Genomic DNA, 26807 nt, shown 5'->3' on the forward strand with positions numbered 1-26807 from the left:
GTAGAGAAAGTTGAGGCTGGAGCGTCAGGGGTTCAGGACACATCCCATCATCGGGAGACTATGTATCTCAGCCTGAGGACCATCAGATCCCAGAGCAGGAGCTGGTTGATGAAGCAGTGAAGGTCTGGACCTCCCTTTTGAACTGAACCACACGAGAGGATATAGAAACTGAAGTCTCTGTGTTGGACAAGGACGTGAAGATGAAGGAACATGGATTAGTGCAGCATTTAAATACTCAGATGGTTTCAATGGTCCGAGGGCTCAGACCGGTCCACCCTCCGAGGGAAGGATAGTTTCACTCCTGCGACGGTGCACCTCAAAGAAACGACTCAAACAAACACAGATTTTCCATGATTTTGTGCTGAAAATCGTGAGATTTTATTGGCCTCGGGTTACACGTCACACCCACAAAGACACTGTGCAAAGAAAGCAATGGTTAAGACACACTCCAAACGTCACGCTAAAGAAATGTCTGCACGGGAAGCGATCACGGAACACTGCAAGAAAATAAAAAACATGCTACGAACAACAACGATCGTACAAAAGAGTTTGAAAGATAACACTGATGTGTCGTCTGCAGGCTCAGCTGTGATTGGCTGCACGAGCAGGAGAGGCTGCTGGGAAAGTTTCTTCCACAGCCGCGAGAACAACACGGCGTTAGAGCCTCTGAGTTTAACAACAAACCTCTGGATAAATGAAACTTGTTTTATTTCACGAGTATATATAGTAGAAAACTCATGTGCCTCAAGATACATCGAATAAAAGCCATTCAAAGTGATTCTGCATTTAAAGCAAAGCCGTACATTATGACCAGCAGCATCCACTCTACTGCACTTTACTGTGTTTGTTGAAACAACTAATGTGTGTTTGTGCGTGTGTGTTGTTGTGATGTGTGACTCTATTTCATCAGTGTGTGTGTGTTGTTGTGATGTGTGACTCTATTGTATCATCAGTGTGTGTGTTGTTGTGATGTGTGACTCTATTGTATCATCAGTGTGTGTGTGTTGTTGTGATGTGTGACTCTATTGTATCATCAGTGTGTGTGTTGTTGTGATGTGTGACTCTATTGTATCATCAGTGTGTGTGTGATGTTGTGATGTGTGACTCTATTGTATCATCAGTGTGTGTGTTGTTGTGATGTGTGACTCTATTGTATCATCAGTGTGTGTGTTGTTGTGATGTGTGACTCTATTGTATCATCAGTGTGTGTGTGTTGTTGTGATGTGTGACTCTATTGTATCATCAGTGTGTGTGTTGTTGTGATGTGTGACTCTATTGTATCATCAGTGTGTGTGTGATGTTGTGATGTGTGACTCTATTGTATCATCAGTGTGTGTGTTGTTGTGATGTGTGACTCTATTGTATCATCAGTGTGTGTGTTGTTGTGATGTGTGACTCTATTGTATCATCAGTGTGTGTTTGTACAAAACTCCCTTTTCATTGAAATATTGACATTAGAACCCACTGAAAACACTGTTTTTCTGGAGATTAAATCTTGTTGACCATAACCACACCCACTCTGCTGTGACTGGTCAAGCATGGAGGTTTGTATCATCTCCACCACCAAGGGACTCGTTGTATAAACAAAGTGTGATAAAAGCTGGAGGAGGAGTGAAGTCATTATTACATCATCATGGACTCTCGTAACCTCTCGTTCGTCCAGATTTCAGAGCAACTTTATAAAGTAATAAAGTGTAAAACATGGTCATGATGAGAAGTTACTGCATCTTGAAGATAAAGATTCAACATTTACTACATGCGAGTCTGAAGAGTTGAAGATAATCATTAGTGGCTCTAATCTTTTAGCAAATTAGGTTAAACTGTTTTTTTTTGTTTACCAAACTCTAGAATGTGAAGCTTGAGTGTGATATTGTCTTTACAATATTGAGGCTCAATCCATCCTCATTATACTTGTTTGTCCTTCACCAGCTCAAATACCTTTTCCAGTTTCACTCCCATAAGAAGTATAATCGCTCCTTATCTTATCTCAAACACCGGCATCTTCACACGTCACCAACACGACTATAGATCCGAGCGAACCTTGACTTCCACACGTGTGTTCTTGAAGAACATCTATATTCAAAGAGTCAAACCTCAAGTTCAAAGTGTGGCTGAAGGAACAATCGAACGAAGATGTTTCGCGACGTCTTCAGAGATCAAGAAGGATCTGATGGAGCGACTGAACACATTTCTAACGTCGTTACGATCCTTCCTGACGCTGACGGAAGTTCGACGACAGGAAATGCAGGAGCGTGGATGCAGCTCAGGCCAATTGAAAGGTCAGTCAAAGCTTGAGAGATTGTCTGATGGAACACTGGTGGAACGACATCACAGTAAGATGGCGCCGGAGAGACGGGAAGACGAACGAAGCTTCTCTGTTTGGCACAGCAATGCGTTTGTCACGAAGGAGACTCGGGTGTTTGACACCAGAGACGCTCCAGAGACGCGTCTGACATTCAAACTGACAGTAGAGCTGCACGACTCCATCCTGATCCGCGTGAAGGTGATGGATCTCATGCTTCGGTTTCATTCCGTGGCTCCGAGCTTGTTGAGGAGCTTTAGTCAGGCTTTCGTTTACACTCCAGGCGAAGGTGTCGACGTACGTTTAAAGTGCTAATGTATGTGAAGTGCTTCTGCAGCGAGATCTGGGGCGAAGTTAAACCTTTACGATACAATTGTTGGACGCGGATCTGAGATCGTGCAGCTCTACTCCGTCACGTACAAAATACAGTTTCAGTAAACACTGTTCAAAGTGCAGGCGAGCAACGAAAGGTGACGTCGATTTCACAAAGTCATACTTTGAAGTGAAAAATACTCTAGAAAATGCTGCTTAAAAAGGGGCGCAGACGCAGATTGATATTGCTGAACGTTAGTCAAACACTTCCAAGCCTATCGAGGGACCAAAAAAAAAAGACAAACACGCGAAAGAAATGAAACCGGAGACGTGACCCCGACACATAAAATCCTCCTCTTCACTCGTCGTCGCTTTTGTCCGACAGGTCCTGCAGGGACGAGAGAAGAAACGGTTAGAAACCGAGCCTTAAATCCCGGTGACGGAGCCGTCGACAGATGAAGGGGCTCCACATTCGTTCCTGACGTCACTTCTGGTCGACTCCCCACAGATCACCACGTCTTCGTGTCCATCAGCGTGAGACGAGATTTGCTTTCCTGCGGGGAGCGACTCGGCAGGATCCGGAGGACGACAGTCGTGAAGGAAAAGGCGACTGAAAGCTAAGGAAGTGATTTGACTGGCGGAGGCGGCGGGAGACGCAGAAGCCGAGGGAATATCGGACGGATGTGCAGAGAAAGAGTCGCAGCGTCGACTGTGAGACAAATAAAAAGTTCTTCCTCACAGGATGGTTTCACTATCTTTAGAAAAGCAATTTCAGTTTGAAACTTTTGAAAACTTTTTTCGGGACTTTTACAGGGAGAGACACGACTTGGAGGATTCGTTTTTCTGAAGACACAATTTAAAGTGTTTCCAACGGACCTCAGTCATGACGTCCTTTGCTCAAGGGCAATAGAAAGCATTTAAGAGAAACTCGTGTTTCTTTGAGCGTCTTCATCCAACCCTAATGCGCCATCAGAATTATTATCCTTCCTCATAAACCGACAGTTCTGACCTCTCATGATTTTATTAGGCGCTCAAAAATCTGGTAAAACTTTGGTAAAATACGAAACGGCACCTCGAGGTGGTATTACTCCAGGAAGCTTCAAGTACTCCGAGATGTGTTGTGTTATTACTCCGCGAGGCGCTGTAGTATTACTCTGTGAGGCCCCGTAGTATTACTCCGTGAGGCACCATGTTATTACTCTGGGAGGTGTTGTGTTATTACTCCGCAAGGCACCATAGTATTACTCCCCGAGGTGTTGTGTTATTACTCCACGAGGCGCCGTAGTATTATTCCGTGAGGCACCATGTTATTACTCCGCGAGGTGTTGTGTTATTACTCCGCGAGGCACCGTAGTATTACTCTGCGAGGTGTTGTGTTATTACTCCGCAAGGCGCCGTAGTATTACTCTGTGGGGCTCTGTATTATTACTCTGTGAGGCCCCGTAGTATTACTCCGTGAGGCACCATGTTATTACTCTGGGAGGTGTTGTGTTATTACTCCGCAAGGCGCCGTAGTATTACTCCGCGAGGTGTTGTGTTATTACTCCGCGAGGTGTTGTGTTATTACTCCGCGAGGCGCTGTAGTATTACTCTGTGAGGCCCCGTAGTATTACTCTGTGAGGCACCATGTTATTACTCCGCAAGGCGCCGTAGTATTACTCCGTGAGGCACCATGTTATTACTCTGGGAGGTGTTGTGTTATTACTCCACGAGGCGCCGTAGTATTATTCCATGAGGCACCATGTTATTACTCCGCGAGGTGTTGTGTTATTACTCCGCGAGGCACCGTAGTATTACTCTGCGAGGTGTTGTGTTATTACTCCGCAAGGCGCCGTAGTATTACTCTGTGGGGCTCCGTATTATTACTCTGTGAGGCCCCGTAGTATTATTCCGTGAGGCACCATGTTATTACTCTGGGAGGTGTTGTGTTATTACTCCGCAAGGCGCCGTAGTATTACTCCGCGAGGTGTTGTGTTATTACTCCGCGAGGTGTTGTGTTATTACTCCGCGAGGTGTTGTGTTATTACTCCGCATACTCGTAGTGAGCGACACGATATAAATAACCAATAACAATAAATCAAAACATAGATATGAAAAGACAAGAGTGCGGAGAAACAAAAACATTATATTCAATCAATGATTGTGCAGGATTTAAAGTCACAAGCTTTGGAACCAGAGTCATGTTTAACTCGCTAACATTAACCATGTCATAAACTAGTAACCGGAGAGAGTGATGGCAGTAAAGTACAAATAATGGAAAGAGTTTGTAGTGAAAGAGAAATGAAGGCTGAGGAAAACTTTCCTCAACCTTCATTTCTCTTTCACTACAAACTCTCTCCTGCCGACTGTGACTCACACTGCCGTCCAATGAGATTAAGGAAGAATGACCTACATTGTCGTCCAGGTCGTCGTCGCTGTCGTCGTCACTGACCACCGGCTTGGCTTTGGCTCGACACTGTCTCTTCTTACCTTTGTCGTGACCGCGGGACTCTTTGCTCAACTTGATCTTCACTCGCACTGACTTGGCTGGAGGAGGAAGAGGAGGAAGCAGTTGTTGAAATACTTCTGACAGTGTCGCAGATCTACGAGATCAGAGACTTTAAATCTATTTATGACGAAATCTGCATCTAATTGATTGACGGATACAAAGTCCAAAACAAAGGCCACATTCTGTTAAGTCTTTAAATGATCCAAATACACAGATATTTAAAACAAAGTCAGGGTGAATTGGGTCAAGATTGGGTTTATTCAAGATATTTTACAGCTGATTACCTCATTATTGTTAAAGACCAGGAACATCTAATCATGTCATTCATTTTGTCCATTTCCTCTATATTATAAAAAACTTGTCAGTTTGTAGGACAAGCCTGATATTTGACACGAGAGACAGTTATAATACATTCTTTTCAAGTCCATACTGTTTAAATATCCGACTGGTGAATGTTTATAATTAAGTTCAGAGTACACTGTACCTTCTGAGGAGGATCATTGAACATCTGCAGGAAACTACATGTTCTACCAGTGTGTGGTGGTTTATGAAGCATTAATGCTCCTCCCATGATGCAACACTAATAGACTCAGGGACTCAGTATTGTCTGCTGTGAACGGGAAACCCAATTTCCAGATTAAGATCTCCAGAGGGATTAATAAAGTCTAATCTCATCTAGACAGACACACTTTACAAAATAGTAACCATTTACAAAAGTACCACCAGATCACTGGTTGAATTTAACATTACCTATTTTTTTTTAACCATTAAATTATTTTTGTGAATAATTTAATTCAATCATTTGTAAATGGAAAGTTTTGATTTGTTTGAATAAATAATTGAATTCAATACTTTTTAAGATAAATTACATTTTTTCCACACACATAGTTTTATGTTCTAATTAGAATTACAATAGAAACATATTGTATCAAGAAAATTGAACTTGTAGCTTTTTTAACTCAATATAAATACTTAGAGCTGAGATTCATGTGTGCTAAAAAATATTAAATCTAGAAAATGTATTTTTGAATTATTGGAATATCAAAAAATGTGTTTAAAAAATATTCAACTTTTTTAATTAAATTATTCTAAACAAAAAAACTAATGCTATTCAATTCAATCTTTCAATATACAAATGATTTAAATGACCTTTTTCAAAAAACAAACTAATTGATACACATTTTAAATGTTAAATAAAACAGTTCAATATTCTGATAAACTTCTATACGCTACTATTGTGCAAATTCATTGATTAAGTTTTTTCTTATATGAAAAATGAAAACTATTTATCAAAGATTTAAGATCAACTTAATCCTTCAAACTGATCATTTTTATTCAATTAAATAAAAAGAAACATTGACAAATGTCCGCCTTCATTAACTGCTACATCAGGACATCAAGCGTGATGATTCCTCCGGTGTCAAAGGTCATCCTCGAGACTGACGAGTCACATGACAAACACGACTCACATGATCTACCTTCAGCCTCCGAGTCGTCCTCGTCATCCTCCTCCTCCTCCTCCTCGCTGTCGTCCTCGCTGTCGTCCTCGTCCTTGGCGATCTTCTGCCTGGCGCTCTTGAACACCGACTGGAGGACGATGGAGTCTTCGTAAATCTGCGCAGATGAGTTTTCGTTTGACTAAAATCTTCGACCATCAAACCTGACATTAGAAAGACCTTCGGCGTCGAAGAGGCTCGAGAGCAGAGACGACGCCGAATTGATTATAAAACTTCCAGCAACAAAACAAGACATAATAACAGCTGAGAAATCACAGGAATGCAGGAGCGTTCATCCCTGTGGTGCTAATAACTCGGAGAAGAAAACAAAGAGCATGATGGGTAACCTTCATGTTCCTCTTAAAAGCCACAGACTAAAAAAACTGCAATTAAACGCCTGAAATGTTCTGAGAGGAAAAAGAACAAAAACACCAACGACGAAAAAAACAAATAATAAACTGTCATAAGCTGGAGATTGTAATGATTGTACTGGTGGCTTCAACAAAAGCATTAACCAGAGATTCAGGAACGATAAAATTAATAACCCTCGTTTATTTTTAAGATTCATTAAAGTCGCAAAGGCCACTAGATGTCACTCTAGACGTCTGCTTTACTATCTCTACCGTTACTAAATCAATGACCTGGCATCACTTTGAAACTGACAGATGAATCTAGTATTCTCTCGACATGGAGACACTGTATCATGAAACATCATCAGCAGTTTCACAAAGCCTCGTCGACACATCAGTACTGATGTGTTGACGAGACTTCATGATACAGTGTCTTCATTTTCAAAGGCCACTAGATGTCACTCTAGACTTCTGCTTTATTATCTTTGCCGTTACTAAATCAATAACCTGGCATCATTTTGAAACTGAGAGATGAATCTAGTGTTTTCTCGACATGAAGACACTGTATCATGAAACATCATCAGCGGCTTCGTGATACAGTGTCTTCATTTTCAAAGGCCACTAGATGTCACTCTAGACTTCTGCTTTATTATCTTTACCGTTACTAAATCAATAACCTGGCATCACTTTGAAACTGAGAGATGAATCTAGTGTTCTCTCAACATGAAGACACTGTATCATGAAACATCATCAGCGGCTTCGTGATACAGTGTCTTCATTTTTAAAGGCCACTAGATGTCACTCTAGACTTCTTCTTTATTATCTTTTCCGTTACTAAATCAATAACCTGGCATCATTTTGAAACTGAGAGATGAATCTAGTGTTTTCTCGACATGAAGACACTGTATCATGAAGCCTCATCAACACATCAGTGTGTTGATGAGGCTTCATGATACAGTGTCTTCATTTTCAAAGGCCACTAGATGTCACTCTAGACGTCTGCTACTGATAGATGAATCTAGTGTTCTCTCAACATGAAGACATTGTATCATGAAACATCATCAGCGGTTTCACGAAGCCTCGTCGACACATCAGTACTGACATGAAATATGAACGACAAGAAGGAAGCATGAATAATAATGATAATGAAAAGGTCTTCTCCTCAGTTATCTAATGAATTAAGAAAAAGATGCTGGAGACCTGAGATCCCTCCAGGTTGAAGGTCTGGGCGTTGAAGCAGAGCAGCATGACGTCCTTCTCCAGGTCGGCCACGCTTCTGTACTTGTGGTTCCTCACTCGGTCCTGTACGTTGAGAGAAAAACAGTTTTTTAAAACTAAATTCATTCCTGCATGAACACAGGAAGTGGTTCATATCAATCACAGACGCTGCTCACTGGTCGCCTCGATCTCGGGCCAGAATAGAAACAAATAAAGTCCTGATCGCTCCGACAACTGCCAGTGCCTGGCAGGTTTGTTTTCTCTCGTGCTGTTACTGACAACAATGCTGTTCAGATTCACAACCATGAAAAAATGCCCTGAAAATCTATAATGGGGTAGTTTTCCGTCCAGACTGCTCTACTCTGTGCAAGTTTGTTCAGCAGCATAATATTGTGCATCGTCTCACATTCAAATAGAAGGTTTTCCGGGCCGTGATTTTTATCTAGAAATTCCTGGACCTCATGATAACCTTTTTCTTCTCCCTTTGGACTTGTGCGGGTTTTATCGACGCCTTCGAGTCCAACAGGTGCATGAAATCGATTCCCGACCAGGAGACGGAATAGCAAGCAGCTGAACTTTAACTACATTTATTTCAGGGATTTTACTGCTTCATTTTTTTAAGATCCAAACATTTTAAAACAACTTTCTTTGGTTCGACATCAAAACAAGGTTGATGTTCGCGGAACGATTCTTCTCATGTGGAGGCTTCAATACGAGAGGAACAGACGAGCAGTAGAGACGCATCTGGAGGTTTTTAAGGGTCTTTTTGGACGAGAAATGTGAAAACCTGCACAAAACTACATTAGCAAGAACATACATTTTTGCTCAAAACTCCAAAAAGGAACTGATAATAATCCAAACACTTGGTTGACATGAAAAAGTGAGAAGAAAAATAGGGGAATTTAGAATCAATTTAAAGGTGTGTGTGTATGTTGTTGTGATGTGTGACTCTATTGTATCATCAGTGTGTGTGTGTTGTTGTGATGTGTGACTCTATTGTATCATCAGTGTGTGTGTGTTGTTGTGATGTGTGACTCTATTGTATCATCAGTGTGTGTGTGTTGTTGTGATGTGTGACTCTATTGTATCATCAGTGTGTGTGTGTTGTTGTGATGTGTGACTCTATTGTATCATCAGTGTGTGTGTGTTGTTGTGATGTGTGACTCTATTGCATCATCAGTGTGTGTGTGTTGTTGTGATGTGTGACTCTATTGTATCATCAGTGTGTGTTGTTGTGATGTGTGACTCTATTGTATCATCAGTGTGTTTGTGTTGTTGTGATGTGTGACTCTATTGTATCATCAGTGTGTGTGTTGTTGTGATGTGTGACTCTATTGTATCATCAGTGTGTGTGTGTTGTTGTGATGTGTGACTCTATTGTATCATCAGTGTGTGTGTTGTTGTGATGTGTGACTCTATTGTATCATCAGTGTGTGTGTTGTTGTGATGTGTGACTCTATTGTATCATCAGTGTGTGTTGTTGTGATGTGTGACTCTATTGTATCATCAGTGTGTGTTGTTGTGATGTGATGATCTTAAGCTCCGCCCACTGAAAACAGTTTTTCTGGAGATTAAAGCTTGTTGACCATAACCACACCCACTCTGCTGTGATTGGTCAGGCATGGAGGTTTGTCACGTTGAATCATCAATCCAAAGGACTCGTTGTATAAACAAAGCGTGATTACAGCTTGAGGAGGACTGAAGCCATTATCCCATCATAATAGACTCTCGTAACCTCTCCTTCGTCCAGATTTCAGACAAAGTTAATAAAGTATCAAGTTCATAACATGTTCATGATGAGAAGTTACTGCATCTTGAAGATAAAGATTCAACATTTACTACATGTGAGTCAGAAATGTTGGGTTTTCACATAAGTTGCCTTTTAATGTTTCATCATTTTAGATTTGAGGTTTTCTTTTGATCATTATTTAAAGTCCCCTCGTGCATCACAACAGCCTCGAAGCAAAACGGACGCAGGTTTAATTCCAGCTTTTGGCAGCAATTATGGTGTGAAACTGTCTTTTGTTGAGTGTAAACGTTCTACATGTTCTTGACCCCCCCCCCCCTACAGCCTTTCAGAGGATAAACCATCATTTCTTCATCATCTTCAGGGCTGTTGAACATTGGAAACAAGCAGAAACATGTTAACTATTCATTAAGATCCTCTAAAATCCTCTATAAATGCATTTACAATAAAACAATCTTTTGGTTTGACAGTAAATTATAAAACGATGTGTCCTTGTAAGTAAGTAAGTCATTTGTATTTATATAGCGCTTTTCCAGACCAGGGTCACAAAGCGCTTAAACAATCAAAACAATATTCAATAAAGTATATACTTTAAAGGTCAAGATAATACTGAGAACACAACAGGAGTTCCAGAAAATCAAGGAAAAGCCTGAACAAATAGAAACGTCTTGTGCGTCGACTTCTTCAGACCAACAGTGTCGGTTTCTGCAGAATATATGGAGTATTTTCCTAGTGTGTCTACTGTCGTCATTCATCTTTTTCACCCTTTATTTTCAACTCCACATCCTGTGGATGTTCATCCTTCTCTTCTGAAATCTTAAAGTGCCGCTGACTGGTCTCTGCTCCTGCAGAGCTTCTTCATCACAAGGTGGACTTTCCTTTAAGACCTTCCAGTGAGAGAATCTACCGAGTGTGGTTTTACTTTTTGTATCCGTCTTGTTGATTAACGTTGAGTTTAACCTTTTAAATTCAATCTGAACTCATGACTATCGTCCACGACGCGTCATGAACGCTCGTCAAACGCTCGTCAACCATCACGTACCTTGATTTTCTTGAAGTCCACAGGTTTCCTGATCAACTCGTAATACTCGGGGAGCTCCTTCCTGGACGGCAGCTGCACGAAGACCTCGCTGAGTTGTCTTCCTGCCCTGGAGATTAAAATCAATAAAACCTTGTCTTTTAATAACAGTCACAGTCTTCGGGTTTTCAGAGAAACAAGTTGGCGAAACATAACAAAAGACAAGAACCGAAGTGAGTTAATGTGCGTACTTTCACATTTTAGATACAGGTAGTTAATGTTTAATAAAGGGTAATAATTTCATTTTTCCTTTCGAACATTAAAATCTTCTGGTTTGTAAATTTCTGCATAATGTTGCCACCAAATTATTCACGGGTTCTTTTATTTGCTCCACGGGGGGAAAGATTGTTTACGTTCGCTGTCGGACCCTCATTAACCTTTAAATGAAACTAATACAATCTTCCTCTGTGTTGGTCGTTTGCAGCTGGAAGTAAAAAACTCATTTCATTTAGAAAAAAGTCCTAGAAAGACACTTTACAAATAACCTTTACTTACTAACTTACTTACTCAGAGGTCCCTGAAGTAAATGTACATTAAATAAATAGGATTTTTCTTTCTTGTTCTTCTATCAAATAAACAAGTTGTCGAACAACGGCCACTATTTGCTTGAACCTGTCACAGGGTTTAAAATGAACAACAACAATTTATTTTCTCTTTTTTTTATCAGACGTGGAAATAAAACAAGTGACACAATCAAATGATTGATGTGTCAGGAAACATCTCTCTGGGAAAACATCCACAAAGTAATGATTCCTGAGCAAACACAGACGGAAAGTCGTCGTTGTCAAGCTTTAAACGTGACATTAATTCTGATTGTAATTCCTCATTAACTAAATAACAGTTGTTTGTTTTTTTTACTTCTCATGCGTCCATTTCCTCCAAGTCTAATTAAAAAACTGCCTGTTATCTGATTACGAGTAAATGTTTCTTATCCAAAGTTTTAAGCATCTTAAAAAAACAAAACAATAAGTAACTAAGTGGGAAATCAAGTTGAGAATATTTTATTGGAATGTATATGAAAGTAATATAAATAAATAAATTAAAATAAATTAATCACAATATTATCTGTTTTTTAATCATGTCATTATCACACTTGTTTATTTATATAATTTATTCTCTTTATTCTCAGTATTTACTTGAGGATTTCTGAACCTTTCAAAACAAATGAAAGCAGTTACGACTTTGTCAAGAGTCATGTGGTCTGTAAATACTACACATATATACTTGTTACTACACTATCACAACACCAGAGTCAAGTACTGGACAATACTACACATATATACTTGTTACTACACTATCACAACACCAGAGTCAAGTACTGGACAATACTACACATATATACTTGTTACTACACTATCACAACACCAGAGTCAAGTACTGGACAATACTACACATATATACTTGTTACTACACTATCACAACACCAGAGTCAAGTACTGGACAATACTACACATATATACTTGTTACTACACTATCACAACACCAGAGTCAAGTACTGGACAATACTACACATATATACTTGTTACTACACTATCACAACACCAGAGTCAAGTAATGGACAATACTACACATATATACTTGTTACTACACTATCACAACACCAGAGTCAAGTACTGGACAATACTACACATATATACTTGTTACTACACTATCACAACACCAGAGTCAAGTAATGGACAATACTACACATATATACTTGTTACTACACTATCACAACACCAGAGTCAAGTACTGGACAATACTACACATATATACTTGTTACTACACTATCACAACACCAGAGTCAAGTACTGGACAATACTACACATATATACTTGTTACTACACTATCACAACACCAGAGTCAAGTACTGGACAATACTACACATATATACTTGTTACTACACTATCACAACACCAGAGTCAAGTAATGGACAATACTACACATATATACTTGTTACTACACTATCACAACACCAGAGTCAAGTACTGGACAATACTACACATATATACTTGTTACTACACTATCACAACATCAGAGTCAAGTACTGAACAATACTACACATATATACTTGTTACTACACTATCACAACACCAGAGTCAAGTACTGGACAATACTACATATATATACTTGTTAATACACAAACAACACCAGGGTCAAGTACTGGACAATACTACACATATATACTTGTTACTACACAAACAACACCAGAGTCAAGTACTGGACAATACTACACACATATACTTGTTACTACACTATCACAACACCAGAGTCAAGTACTGAACAATACTACACATATATACTTGTTACTACACTATCACAACATCAGAGTCAAGTACTGGACAATACTACACATATATACTTGTTACTACACTATCACAACATCAGAGTCAAGTACTGAACAATACTACACATATATACTTGTTACTACACTATCACAACACCAGAGTCAAGTACTGGACAATACTACACATATATACTTGTAACTACACTATCACAACATCAGAGTCAAGTACTAGACAATACTACACATATATACTTGTTACTACACTATCACAACATCAGAGTCAAGTACTGGACAATACTACACATATATACTTGTTACTACACTATCACAACATCAGAGTCAAGTACTGGACAATACTACACATATATACTTGTTACTACACTATCACAACACCAGAGTCAAGTACTGGACAATACTACACATATATACTTGTTACTACACTATCACAACATCAGAGTCAAGTACTGAACAATACTACACATATATACTTGTTACTACACTATCACAACACCAGAGTCAAGTACTGGACAATACTACACATATATACTTGTTAATACACAAACAACACCAGAGTCAAGTACTGGACAACACTACACATATATACTTGTTAATACACAAACAACACCAGAGTCAAGTACTGGACAATACTACACATATATACTTGTTAATACACAAACAACACCAGAGTCAAGTACTGGACAATACTACACATATATACTTGTTAATACACAAACAACACCAGAGTCAAGTACTGGACAATACTACACATATATACTTGTTAATACACAAACAACACCAGAGTCAAGTACTGGACAATACTACACATATATACTTGTTAATACACAAACAACACCAGAGTCAAGTACTGGACAATACTACACATATATACTTGTTAATACACAAACAATACCAGAGTCAAGTACTGGACAATACTACAAAGATATCCTTGTTCCTGCAGTATCACAGTACAACACAATATATTGTATCGTTGACTCTTTCCAATACACACCTTTACTACACAATATATAAATAAAAAGATGCAAAGTACAACCTTTCAATATTTTCACAATTATTTTCAGAAAACAACAAACTGTGGGAACAAAGAAAACGATGGCGTGACCCCCGGCTGTGATATAAATACAAATTGCCACGTCTGTGTTTTGATTACAAGTAGCTTCCCCTGCCAGAGTTTGAGAAAATTGGACGAGTACAGGACGACTGTCATTTTCACATCAAACTACCGATCAACACAGCGCCATCTTCTGTGATATCAACTGATGCCAACTGGTCCATCGTCTGCGACGACAGCAATCGTTCCGTCATCGTGAGCGAGTTAAACTTCTGATCCGATAAACAGAGGAATAACAAGTTTAATTGACGGCATGAGCTCCAGGATATCTTTGGATGCCATTTGCCTTTGTTTGTTTGTTTGTTTCCACGAGGCTGTGAATGAAGATTCTGTGACCCTGAGGGCAGCAGAAGCCTCAGTCTCGGGGGGGAAATAAAGTTGCCTTATTAGTTCTGAGGAATTCTAGAGAAAAGAGGAATAACAAGGTTATTAACAGCTTCTACTTCATCAGCTGGCAGCTCTTATTCCCGGGAGTCATTTGTTCATACATGGATGTTCTCTCAGTTATTTTCGACAGATTTGACCCAGCAAGAGAAAGTGGTTTTGGTCAGAGTCCTCCTGGGTCCTCGAGGAAGGTCACGAAAGGTCATGTGCTCCAGTTAACCAGCTCTATATCACAGTCACGGTCAAATCCTCCGCAGCAGTCACTGAAAAGTCTACGAAAACTGCTATTTAAGCTTCGACCCGGAGCCCAGACACTCAAGCGAGGGTCCAACTTAAAGGTGAACAGGATTAAGGCTCAATTTTCTGTGAGTGTTTATATTGGTCCAGTGTGAGATATGAGACCCTGCCGGGTCTGCTGGTGGGTAAGACAGCGAGATGGTTGGCAGCCGAGTATAATGAACAATGTCAAAGTGCTGGCGGGTAAAACGTTGGCACTACATCGTCTAATACGAAAAGCTGTTTTCATGCCGGGACCACGACTAAGACGGGTCTCACACCCTGTTCATAAACGCTCACGGACTCCTTCGTCCTGAGTGGTTTTCAACTTTTCCTCCTTAAACTCAGAGTCCAGATGAATTGAAGTTGTTACATATCATGTCGGAATTTCTGCAGATCCACTATATAACCACTAGAGGGTTCTATCTCCATTTAATTACATCATAATCCCATTACAACAAAGCCCTTCCAGTCGTTATCAGACAAAAATGATTATTCATTTTTACTAATATTTTTCTTTTAGACACACTTTAAATCTGTACTAAATTATAGCCAACAAATGAGATGAACCGCATAACTTAATTACCGATTTTGTTTCGAACTATAAGGCAAACTTCTTTTTTGAATTTGAATTTGAATCACCAGTGTATGTGTGTGTGTGTGTGTGTGTGTGTGTGTATGTGGGGGGGTGTGTGTGTGTGTGTGTGTGTGTGAGAGAGACCTCTAACTGATTTTATGTGGTACTCGTCGTTGAAAAATCGGTTAATATTTTGGTAAACATTGAAGTCGCTTGAGCACCGAAATATTGCGATTACAGAGAAACTAAAGGGACTTTCAACACGAGCGCAGACGAACTACATCCAAACACGAATACACGCTTCAGTACAAAAAGTGCGTTCCATTGATGTGAAACAATCATCAGAATATCTGGAGCGCAGACATTTCACGGGCCATAACATTTCCAAACGTTGAAAGGCTTGAAGAGAATGAGGAGAAACAACTCGTGGATTCCGAAGCGACTGCACTGGAGAGACTTGAACATCATTCAGTCGCTCCACAGTCGTGGCCTCTGAGCTTAAATCCTGTGTGAACGGCTGACATGACAAAAGTCAACGGTACGTCTAAAGTTTCGCTCTTTTGATGTGGAGCCTCTCGTACTGAAGAACTTCACAGTAACATGAAAAGTTCAGGAGTTCATGTTAAAAGAGTTCAAGTTTGCCAACCATTTCTTTTGTAGTGTTTTCTTCACGATGTCAGCGATTTCATTGAGATGCACAACAACTGATAATGAAGATGGAAAATGATTCCATGTCTAAAAAGGCTGTAAAATACAGAACATACTGGAGAAAGAAAACACAAACACACCTGTTGATCCGTGAGGGTGAACAGCTCAGAGACACAGAACTACCCAGACATGCAATTTATCTTTCACTGGCCGTGACATGAGTCCAATGATTATGATGATTAAAACTTTCTTGAAATCCCAGAATGCGACCTCGAAAGTGAAGTAATTGACAACGTGAAAGTGTCGCAGCTCCTTCCACGACCGTCCACACAGACGTGTTATTGACGAAGAGAAAACGTCTTTTGGGTTTTAAGATGATTGTCCGGCAGCATCGCTTCTCAACACACTTCTTATGAAGAAATATAATCATTATTTCATCCTCTATTGCATGAGTTTAGCTTCACAAAAATAGTTTGTGCGACCAAATCTTTCATCGAGATCGGTGCGACTTCACTGCAAAAAACAAGTGAATTCCTGACGAGGAATTGAACCCGAGAGTGTGGAGGTTTAACCAGTACAGTGACATATACGCATCTCACTTAGAAACACGAAAACAGTAACGTTTTCTCTACACAGTCACATGAAAGTTGAAACATTAAAGTGATTTTTTTCCTCTAAAAGTTTTGTTCTAAACTGAGCCTTTAAAACTCCCTGAATCCAGATGGAACTTGAGAACGTTTATCGGCCAATAATCGACATTTCATTGAAGTACGTTTGGATATTTTCAAGCTATTTATCAGACACCTCCTTGGCAGCGGTAACACGTAGAAAGACACCCAAGGTAAAAAAAATGATTGATGTTCGACCACAAGTCGTACATCTTCGTTCTCGCCAGAACTTTTACAACCAGGGGAGAAAAGTCTGAGGTTGGACTCATCCGAAGCCAAGTCACGGTGGCATCAGACTTCCCTCATGCATCACATCCCTGCCAAGCCCAGCAGCGGGCAGGGTTCCTGGGCAGACTTAGCTCTGCCACCCTCATGCTGGATATTTGGAATTCTCTGGGTATCAAGTCTGAAACGTGTTGCTCCACAACAGGCTAGAAACACAATTTAAAAGAATGTTGCTGAGAGAAAAAAGCCTCTTATCTTTGGCCAAACACTTTGCAGATAATCTACTGCGGGGGACGAGATGACGGCACCTCAAGGAGCCTTGCAGAAGGTAAAGAGCTGATGGACGTCCCTTGTTTGGTTAAATAATAGTGCCTGACGCACTTATCAAAGGAAAGTTATTTGTTTCGCTCTACATGCTTATTTGAGCCACTTTACTCAGGACTCTGTGAGAGACGCCAGTAAAATACACACTTCAAGGAATCGACAGCAACTACTATTACAAATGATTCTATTTGTTGTTCTATTTGTTGTTATTAACCAGTTGAAAACGAATCCACACTTATTGCAGGCTTCGAATTCCACCACGGCGACCACAGCACGTCCTCCACACTGGCTGTAATGCCCTGACAAATGTAGTGACCGCCCTTGTCTTTTAATCTGTTAACAAACACTGGTAGCCTGATTGTTTCGTCGAATGAACGAAGCAAAATCGTCCAGACAGCATTATTTAAAAATGTTATTGAATTATTTGTTGTGAGTCAAACAAATGACTGAAATATATATTAAAGTTGTTTTATTTTCTTGTTGTTTCCAATAGATGTTAACAAGAGCATGATTTATATATATAGTATATAGATATATACTGTATATATACACACACATTTGCTTTGGTGGCCCTACTTGGAAATAAATGTTTTCCTCAGTGACCTAAAATAATTCCATGTTTCATTTGATGTTTATTCATTTAGGTGTTGCAGCGACTGCATTCATAACATCCTGTGTGTCCTCAGCTGTCACTGTTCATATGTTTTTCAATGTAAACTCTTTGTTGCTAATTTTTTGCGTGGCCTGCCTTTGATTACGATTTTCCTTTTGTTGCACTTTTTGACAGCTATCAGTCAGTATTTAAGTTGATTATTCCCAAGTGTTATAACCATTTCATTTATCTTTTTGTATTGGGCTTGGTATTTTTATTTTGGGAATGACATCCTTCTTGTTGTTTCTCATTAGTTTGATCCAGTTGTACATGTACCTTCCTTAATAAACCATTTTTCTATCTATCTATCATCTGGTTATTTATATTACTTCCCCGTTACTCTAGTGAGCTGCAACTAAAGCGACAGTGAATTTTGGCGACGACTGAGGACGAGAGGATACAGTGGACTCCAGCTGCTTTGAAAGCTGATGTTTGGACATTGGATATTGTGGCTTTCTACTAACAACGAGAAGAAAAGTGCTCCCTAAAATCATTGGGAAAATGATGTGTTCGCTTCTACGGACAAATATTCCACGACTTGGTTGGCCTTCAACTTGAGCATGAGTCACAAGAATGTAATTCAATGACTATGAATACGTGTGCAAGTGTATTTCGAGTCGTTTGATAAATACCCGTCTCTGTAGTTGATGACGGTGTCGATGATGGTGTTCATCTGCTTGGTGAGCTTCGAGGGATTCGGTGAGAACTTCTCGGTTGGTGGACGTCCACGTTTCTTCTTGGACTTGTCCACCCATTCCTCTCTGCTCGACGAGTCCTTGTCCTGGCGCCGCTTGCGTTTTCGCTTCTTCAGCCGAATCTCCTCCTCCATCTCTTCGAGGTTTCCGTCTTCGACCGCCTGTTGTTGGAGGAGAAAAATAAATAAATAAATCACATCTTCATCAATTCAAGGGAGATTTTTAAGGTCAGTTTGGATGGATATTTGTTTTTCTCTGGAAGTTTGTGGGATTCTCTTCAGGCTGTCACAACTTGTTCAAACAAAAGCCCGAGACTGGATTTTTGACGAAAACAAGTTTATCGTTTTTTTCCTAAATATACAGATTTAAATAATGTAGAAGAAATTGACTTTTATTATGTTTATTTTAAAGATTTTTTACTCCCGGTTTTGCAGCGATAGAACTTTGTTTGGACATAACTTTCTATAAACTCCTGTTTTACGCTCGAGATCATGAACGATGTCATTGCTGTGAACTTTTCTTCAGTCACTCATGGGATCGATCATCGTTGACGTCAGCGTTCAACGATCATGTATCTGGAACATCTGGCACCTCGACTCCAGGAAGTTGATTCTTTTTACATCAAAGTTTTGGATGAAAATAAAAACAAATTATTTCGATATATTTTATTATTTTATTATATTTCTCATAAAATATATTTGAACAAAATAAATCTGGTTATAGAGAAAGTGATGAAGTGGAGACACTATACCAACATGGATAGAAAAATCTATATTAGCAAGATTTTCTTACAATGTTTGGTCTATATCTTCACTAACACATGTACTGTATTTACTGAATGTTAGCATGACTACCTTTAACATTGATACTTGATAAAAAATATATTCATACTGGCAGAAAACAAAATAAAAAAAAAGCTAACTATACTCTTCATGTACTGTTTGCTGTTTCCAGGTTCCAAGATAGATTCCTCCAGAATGAGACCAGTTTTTAAAGCCAACTTTAAAGAAGCTGCTCCTGGGTCTGTCACTTCCCAGCTTTAATAAGAGGAACTACATCCGACATCATCGGCGCTTCCTTATCTTTTTCTTTTTTTCACCCCAAACACTATAACGGAGAATAAAACAACTCTTGTAAGTGTCTCTCTATGAGACATGTTTTCCATTTGACTGGGTTGAGGAGCAGCAGAAATTGAGTTTAATGACTTGTTTTAAGACTTAAAATGGTCTCTTCTTATCTAACTATTACAGAATGTTGTTGTTAATTTAATATAACATCTATATGAGTGTATATTGACAGATGTACGCTCATAATCTGATAAACCCAAGATGGGAAATTAGAGACTAAAATAGTTAATGACTTAAATAAATAAATAATTTTCAAAGATTGAGAACTTTGGCAGAGCAGTGAGACCTTCTCACCATCTTAACATAAAATTCTACACAGAGAACTCGGGGATAAAAATTCAAGCTGAGAAACTCTACCCGCAGCCATTGCTTCTCCGTCAGCGCGTCGCTGTAATCCACGTCGCGGCGGCAGCGAGAGCCGCGGCCGAACAGCTTCTCCTCCTCGTCCTCGTAGGTGAGTCGTTCCACTTCGGCGTCGTCTTTGATGATCCACGAGGGAAGCTCGTCCTCCTCCATCAGACGCGGCTTACGCTTCGGGTTCCGGGCGTCCTCCCGGCGCCGGTCCATGTCGAAGCGCTGGAAGCATCGCATTCATTTAATAGTAAGTAATAGTTATTTGTGAAGATCTTTCCAGACCAGGGTCACAAAGTGCTTTAACAATCGAAAACAATACACATAATGAAGGTTTTGACTTGAAATCTGAAAATCTGGCACAATATCGTTATAGCAGTGAAGTGACAAAAAATAAAAAGTCTATTTTACTGACATACGTTAGAAAAAAGAAGATCAGATGATAAAAATGTATACAATAAATTAAATAAATTGAGTTTTCAATAAAATGGGCTTTCAGGTGGTAAGTATTTATTGTGAAAATCCTAACTATAAAGCCTGTATAGCTGTGGTCCCCAACCTTTTCCAACTCAGGGCCCACTTTTAAGTCTCAAAAACCTAAAATAAAAAACAATAAAAACAATATAAGTAAGTAAGTAAGTAAATAATTTTTAGTCATAGAGCGCTTTTCTAGACCAGGGTTACAAAGCACTAAAACAATCAAAACAATATTCAATAAAAGATATACTTTAAAGATCAAGATAATACTGAGAACAACACAGGAGTTGCAGAAAATCAAGGAAAAGCCTGAACAAATAGAAACATCTTAAGATGTTTCTTGAAGGAGTCAGTAGATCATCAAGTGCAAAGAGAGAGAAGATCGTTCCAAAGCTTAGGAGCAACAGTCTGGAAGGATTTCTCTCCTCTGGTCCTGAAGTTCAGGAACCATCAGTAGATTCTGATCCACAGACCTCAGAGCCCGAGCTGGGGTGTAAGTCTGGATCAGATCAGTGATATATAATAATATATATAATCAAAAGAATATTTGAAAATGTTTATAGTATAGTAAATAGTATAAACTTAACAAGTTTTAACATTTAAAACAATGTTATGTGTATCATCCACCATGATACCGTTTTGGAAACGATTTTGTGTCCCAGTTGCAATACCTTCGCGGCCCACCGGTTGGCAATCCCTGCTGTATAGTGAAGAAAAAGATCATTGTTGCCGCAGAAAATGAATAATGAACCGATTTAAAACTCAACTTTTGTCATTAAAACTTTAAGCCTGGAACAAAAGCTTGATTAATATGTATGAAGCAACAGAGAGTTTGACAGTCCAAGCAGACTTTAGAGGTGTGTGGCTTCCGTCAGCCAGAAAAAGTAAATTATAAGGTTGTGTGTCTTACTGAAGGCGGCTGATAATATTTAAGAAAAATATCATTCCTGACGACTATAATTACCGGAGCGAGATGAAAGTGAAACGGCCGCCTGCGCCGATCTGTCTGAGGATTTTAAAACACGGCTCGCACACTTTTGACATTTGACGAGATTACTTTTGAGTTGCGACTCCAGCTCGCCGACAGAAGACGTTTCTTACCATGAAGAGCTCAAACTCGTCCTCGTTACGCGCGATCATCTGATTGAGAGTTTCGTCGTCCGGCACCTCATCTTCCTCCTGGACTTGCATCAAAAGATTCTCAGTCTTATTGGTGATGTACAAATTAAAATGACGTTAGGAAAGCTCTCTTCATACGTCTCGTGTCAGACACACAAAACTGCATCACAAACGCACACGTGTGTGTCGACTTCATAAGCGCCGACGCATCGACGGTTATGAAGTGGATTCAACCAGGATTCATGCACATCATTAAACTCTTCATAAATCTTTCACCTCGTTCTGCTCCTCCGTCTCCAGGATGGCCTGCAGGAAGACACGGCGCTCGTGGCCCGACGACTTCTGGTCGAACATCCCGGCCTGGATGACCTTCTGGTCCACGTTGAGTTTGTATTTGGCGGCGGCCAGGATCTTCTCCTCCACGCTGTTGACCGTGCAGAGGCGGAGCACTCGCACTTCGTTCTGCTGACCGATGCGATGAGCTCGGTCCTGAGCCTGAAGGTCCTGAAGTTCCAGAGTACGGGAGACAATATGAGTACGTTTATAAATCACAACTAAAATATTCTTAGGCTTAAAAATGGTTTGACCTTTGCTCTGCAACATTTATCACCAACAGTTCATTTTCTAATATCATACAATATTAATGATGAAGTGACTGACAGTTATCATTGGGGCTGCACCATATATCGCAAAAATATCGATATCGCGATATTGTCACATCCGATATGTCATGAAACATGTGCGATCATTTATAATTATTTATTGTATAAAACAATCATTTCTTAAATGGACACTTCGATCAATCAGTGTCACGTTCTGTAAAGTTGTCAATTTGTACTTCTATGTCTCGTTATTGTTTACGTCTCCGTCCGTCTGTGAACTGTGCAGCTTGTTAGGCTCGGTTGCTATGGCGACGCGTCTTGCCGGCTCAGTATATCCACGGAAGTAATACTAACTTATGATCTAGTCAAACACTAGTGATCAAGTGAAGTAATACTAACTTCTGATCTAGTCAAACACTAGTGATCCAGTGAAGTAATACTAACTTCTGATCTAGTCAAACACTAGTGATCCAGTGAAGTAATACTAACTTATGATCTAGTCAAACACTAGTGATCAAGTGAAGTAATACTAACTTCTGATCTAGTCAAACACTAGTGATCCAGTGAAGTAATACTAACTTCTGATCTAGTCAAACACTAGTGATCCAGTGAAGTAATACTAACTTATGATCTAGTCAAACACTAGTGATCAAGTGAAGTAATACTAACTTATGATCTAGTCAAACACTAGTGATCCAGTGAAGTAATACTAACTTATGATCTAGTCAAACACTAGTGATCCAGTGAAGTAATACTAACTTCTGATCTAGTCAAACACTAGTGATCCAGTGAAGTAATACTAACTTATGATCTAGTCAAACACTAGTGATCCAGTGAAGTAATACTAACTTATGATCTAGTCAAACACTAGTGATCCAGTGAAGTAATACTAACTTATGATCTAGTCAAACACTAGTGATCCAGTGAAGTAATACTAACTTCTGATCTAGTCAAACACTAGTGATCCAGTGAAGTAATACTAACTTATGATCTAGTCAAACACTAGTGATCCAGTGAAGTAATACTAACTTATGATCTAGTCAAACACTAGTGATCCAGTGAAGTAATACTAACTTATGATCTAGTCAAACACTAGTGATCCAGTGAAGTAATACTAACTTATGATCTAGTCAAACACTAGTGATCCAGTGAAGTAATACTAACTTATGATCTAGTCAAACACTAGTGATCCAGTGAAGTAATACTAACTTTTCATCTCGTCTCAGTTGTTTTCTTAGAAGATCGTGAACTTCCAAACAAACCTGTCCGTCTTCACCGTATGCTAACGAGCTAAGTTGTTAGCATCATTTATAAAGTGTTATGTGTGCGTGTACAAGTATTTATTATTGATTTGGTGATATCAAGACGCGCCGGCAGCTCCTCTCTGATGTCGCTCAGTTTGGCGGGAAACCGATGCAAGTCCCGCGAGACTGAGCGTTAGAAGAGATGTTTTTCTACCATCATGTCGACACCGAAGCGCGGAATTAAAGGAAAAGGAAATATCTCATCGTTTCTTTATCTTAACCTGCATGTGCACCAGCTACATTTTTAGGTGAAGGAAAAAAATACACCAATATCGAATATTGCACATATTTCCAATATCGTGCAGCCCTAGTTATCATAACAAATCATTGTATTAAAAGCTTGTCTTTACCCAAATAATAATAAAACACATATTTTTAGTGATTTTTTTGCGTCCAAAAAATGTAGCAAACATTTAATGAACATTATCTCGAAAAACATAGATTCATTTATTCATCAATAATTACCAAAACAAATTCAAAGCTTAAAAAAAGCATGAAACAATATTTCAATATTATTATTCTACAGGTTGGAGCTTCATTATTATCCTATACTGATCTAACACTAGATGATTAAAGTGCTCCTCAAACGTCCATCAAAAGCACCACTTGTGAGAAGGTAATGACTGCCACACGGACCTGATGAGGGTTCCAGTCACTGTCGAATATCACCACGGTGTCGGCGGCCTGCAGGTTGAGTCCGAGTCCACCGGCTCTGGTGCTGAGCAGGAAGATGAAGTACTGAGATCCTTCCTCATTAAACTTCTTCAGCAGCATAGCTCTGTCCTCCGACTTGGTGGTTCCTGGAAAATCGAAGTTAAACATCCGGTGTCTTTAAAAAAAAAGAAAAACGCCAATTGTTTACAAAAAAGGCAAACTGTCACTTCTGGAGACGCCGCAAATGTGATCGACCAATTAAATGCTATCCCCGGTGTCTGGAGGAGAAGGAGCTTCTTCTCGTTTAATTCAAAGAGCAAGACTCCAGAGTCCAGGAGGTACCATTGTTTTCAGCATCATTTACTCGTTGGTGTTTAGTTTTTTCAACAACAATTTATATCATTTAATAAAGAAGTATCTACGGCTGTGTCTTGTCAAGAATCTGACGATGTAATATGTATATATATACATATCGCAATATTGTAGGAACAAGGATATATGTGTAGTATTGTCCAGTACTTGACTCTGGTGTTGATAGTGTAGTAACAAGTATATATGTGTAGTATTGTCCAGTACTTGACTCTGGTGTTGTGATAGTGTAGTAACAAGTATATATGTGTAGTATTGTCCAGTACTTGACTCTGGTGTTGTGATAGTGTAGTAACAAGTATATATGTGTAGTATTGTCCAGTACTTGACTCTGGTGTTGATAGTGTAGTAACAAGTATATATGTGTAGTATTGTCCAGTACTTGACTCTGGTGTTGTGATAGTGTAGTAACAAGTATATACTGTATGTGTAGTATTGTCCAGTACTTGACTCTGGTGTTGGCATAGAGTAGTAACAAGTATATATGTGTAGTATTGTCCAGTACTTGACTCTGGTGTTGTGATAGTGTAGTAACAAATATATATGTGTAGTATTGTCCAGTACTTGACTCTGGTGTTGTGATAGTGTAGTAACAAGTATATATGTGTAGTATTGTCCAGTACTTGACTCTGGTGTTGTGATAGTGTAGTAACAAGTATATATGTGTAGTATTGTCCAGTACTTGACTCTGGTGTTGTGATAGTGTAGTAACAAGTATATATGTGTAGTATTGTCCAGTACTTGACTCTGGTGTTGTGATAGTGTAGTAACAAGGATATATGTGTAGTATTGTCCAGTACTTGACTCTGGTTTTGTAATAGTGTACTACCAAGTATATATGTGTAGTATTGTCCAGTACTTGACTCTGGTGTTGTAGTATTTACAGACCACATGACTCTTGACGAAGTCGTAATTACTTTCATTCGTTTTCAAACCAAAATATGTCCAAACATCAGCTTTAAAAGCTGCTGGACTGTATCCTCTCGTCCTCAGTCATTGCAGAAATATCACAGGATTTCCTTTAGCTACGGAGGACATAAAGACTGCTACCATCTAATGGCCGGAAGTGCAATTGCAACACAAAGATGAACGAACCCTGTGAATATTTGGTTGTAAATAAATCCTATTTTTATAACAAAGAAATAAAAGAAAATAGTTATTAAATGTTTTATACGTGTGTTTGAAGTATAAACCAGTATGAAACACGTTCATCTTCCACGACCTCTCAAATGCTCGTACGTCACACGAACCGTGCAAATTACATACATTTCATGCCGAACCTCACGACCAATCAGGCTTTCTTGTTTGAGAGGATTCACGCTGAGTGGGGTTGACAACAGTTCACAGGAAGCTTCAAACATGCTGTGTTCCTTGTTGCTGTGAGAAAACCATCAGTTCATCAGCTCCGGCTGGGTTTTAATTGGCTCGGCTATTTCAGGGGTTTTTGCTTATGGTTCATGGCAGCAGGATAATATAGAATCTGAAGTTACACTTTTACCTTTTAATCCTTATACAACTAGTGGTATTTGTTTAGCTATAACTTTTTTGTCATTTGTGTTTTTAATCTTAGATTAACAGCAACACAGTTGAAGAGTAACAATCTATCAGAATCATGAGACCAGAGTCTATCAACTGGTCTGAAGAAGACCAAGAGCCCAGGAACATGTCGCTCAGCCTCTTCTCAGTTGGACATCTGTGCAGAACCTCATCGAGATGTCACGGTCCAGCAGGTATTTTCAACGTACTCTCAGTCTCTAGATGATGAAACAGCAAAACGATGGTAAACCTACCGTCCAGACGCAGATATTGAAAGTTGCGGTAGCCGAAGTAATCCTCCATGATGGTCATGAGGGTGGTCATCTGACAGAAGAGCAGGACCCTGTGGTTGGTGGCGTGGAGTTTGGGCAGAATACGATCCAGGAGCTCGAACTTTCCAGAAGCTCGATACAGATCGTGCCTGAGTAGGAGA

The 26807-nt window shown here is 39.4% G+C and overlaps 1 protein-coding gene across 4 annotated transcripts in view; it reads right to left on the minus strand.

Moving 5' to 3' along the window:
• Positions 1 to 354: 354 nt before the first annotated feature.
• smarca2 (SWI/SNF related BAF chromatin remodeling complex subunit ATPase 2) overlaps positions 355 to 26807 on the minus strand; it is a 55377-nt gene continuing 28924 nt past the window's right edge. Inside the window, exons 24-34 of one of the 4 annotated variants that reach the window (XM_087812930.1) lie at positions 26629 to 26795; positions 24452 to 24615; positions 22186 to 22413; positions 21892 to 21969; positions 20320 to 20538; positions 18773 to 18996; positions 10956 to 11061; positions 8149 to 8250; positions 6581 to 6716; positions 5007 to 5140; positions 355 to 3002 (exon numbers count right to left, since the gene is read on the minus strand). In XM_087812930.1, the coding sequence (XP_087669056.1) occupies positions 2973 to 3002; positions 5007 to 5140; positions 6581 to 6716; positions 8149 to 8250; positions 10956 to 11061; positions 18773 to 18996; positions 20320 to 20538; positions 21892 to 21969; positions 22186 to 22413; positions 24452 to 24615; positions 26629 to 26795 (1588 nt within the window). In that variant the 3' untranslated portion in view covers positions 355 to 2972. Of the gene's footprint in view, positions 3003 to 5006; positions 5141 to 6571; positions 6717 to 8148; positions 8251 to 10955; positions 11062 to 18772; positions 18997 to 20319; positions 20539 to 21891; positions 21997 to 22185; positions 22414 to 24451; positions 24616 to 26628; positions 26796 to 26807 lie in introns of all 4 variants that reach the window. The other 3 variants (XM_087812920.1, XM_087812912.1, XM_087812904.1) reach the window with 3 other exon arrangements.

The sequence above is a fragment of the Callionymus lyra genome, chromosome 1 (assembly GCF_982586985.1).
Source record: "Callionymus lyra chromosome 1, fCalLyr1.hap1.1, whole genome shotgun sequence".
NCBI lineage: Eukaryota > Metazoa > Chordata > Actinopteri > Syngnathiformes > Callionymidae > Callionymus > Callionymus lyra.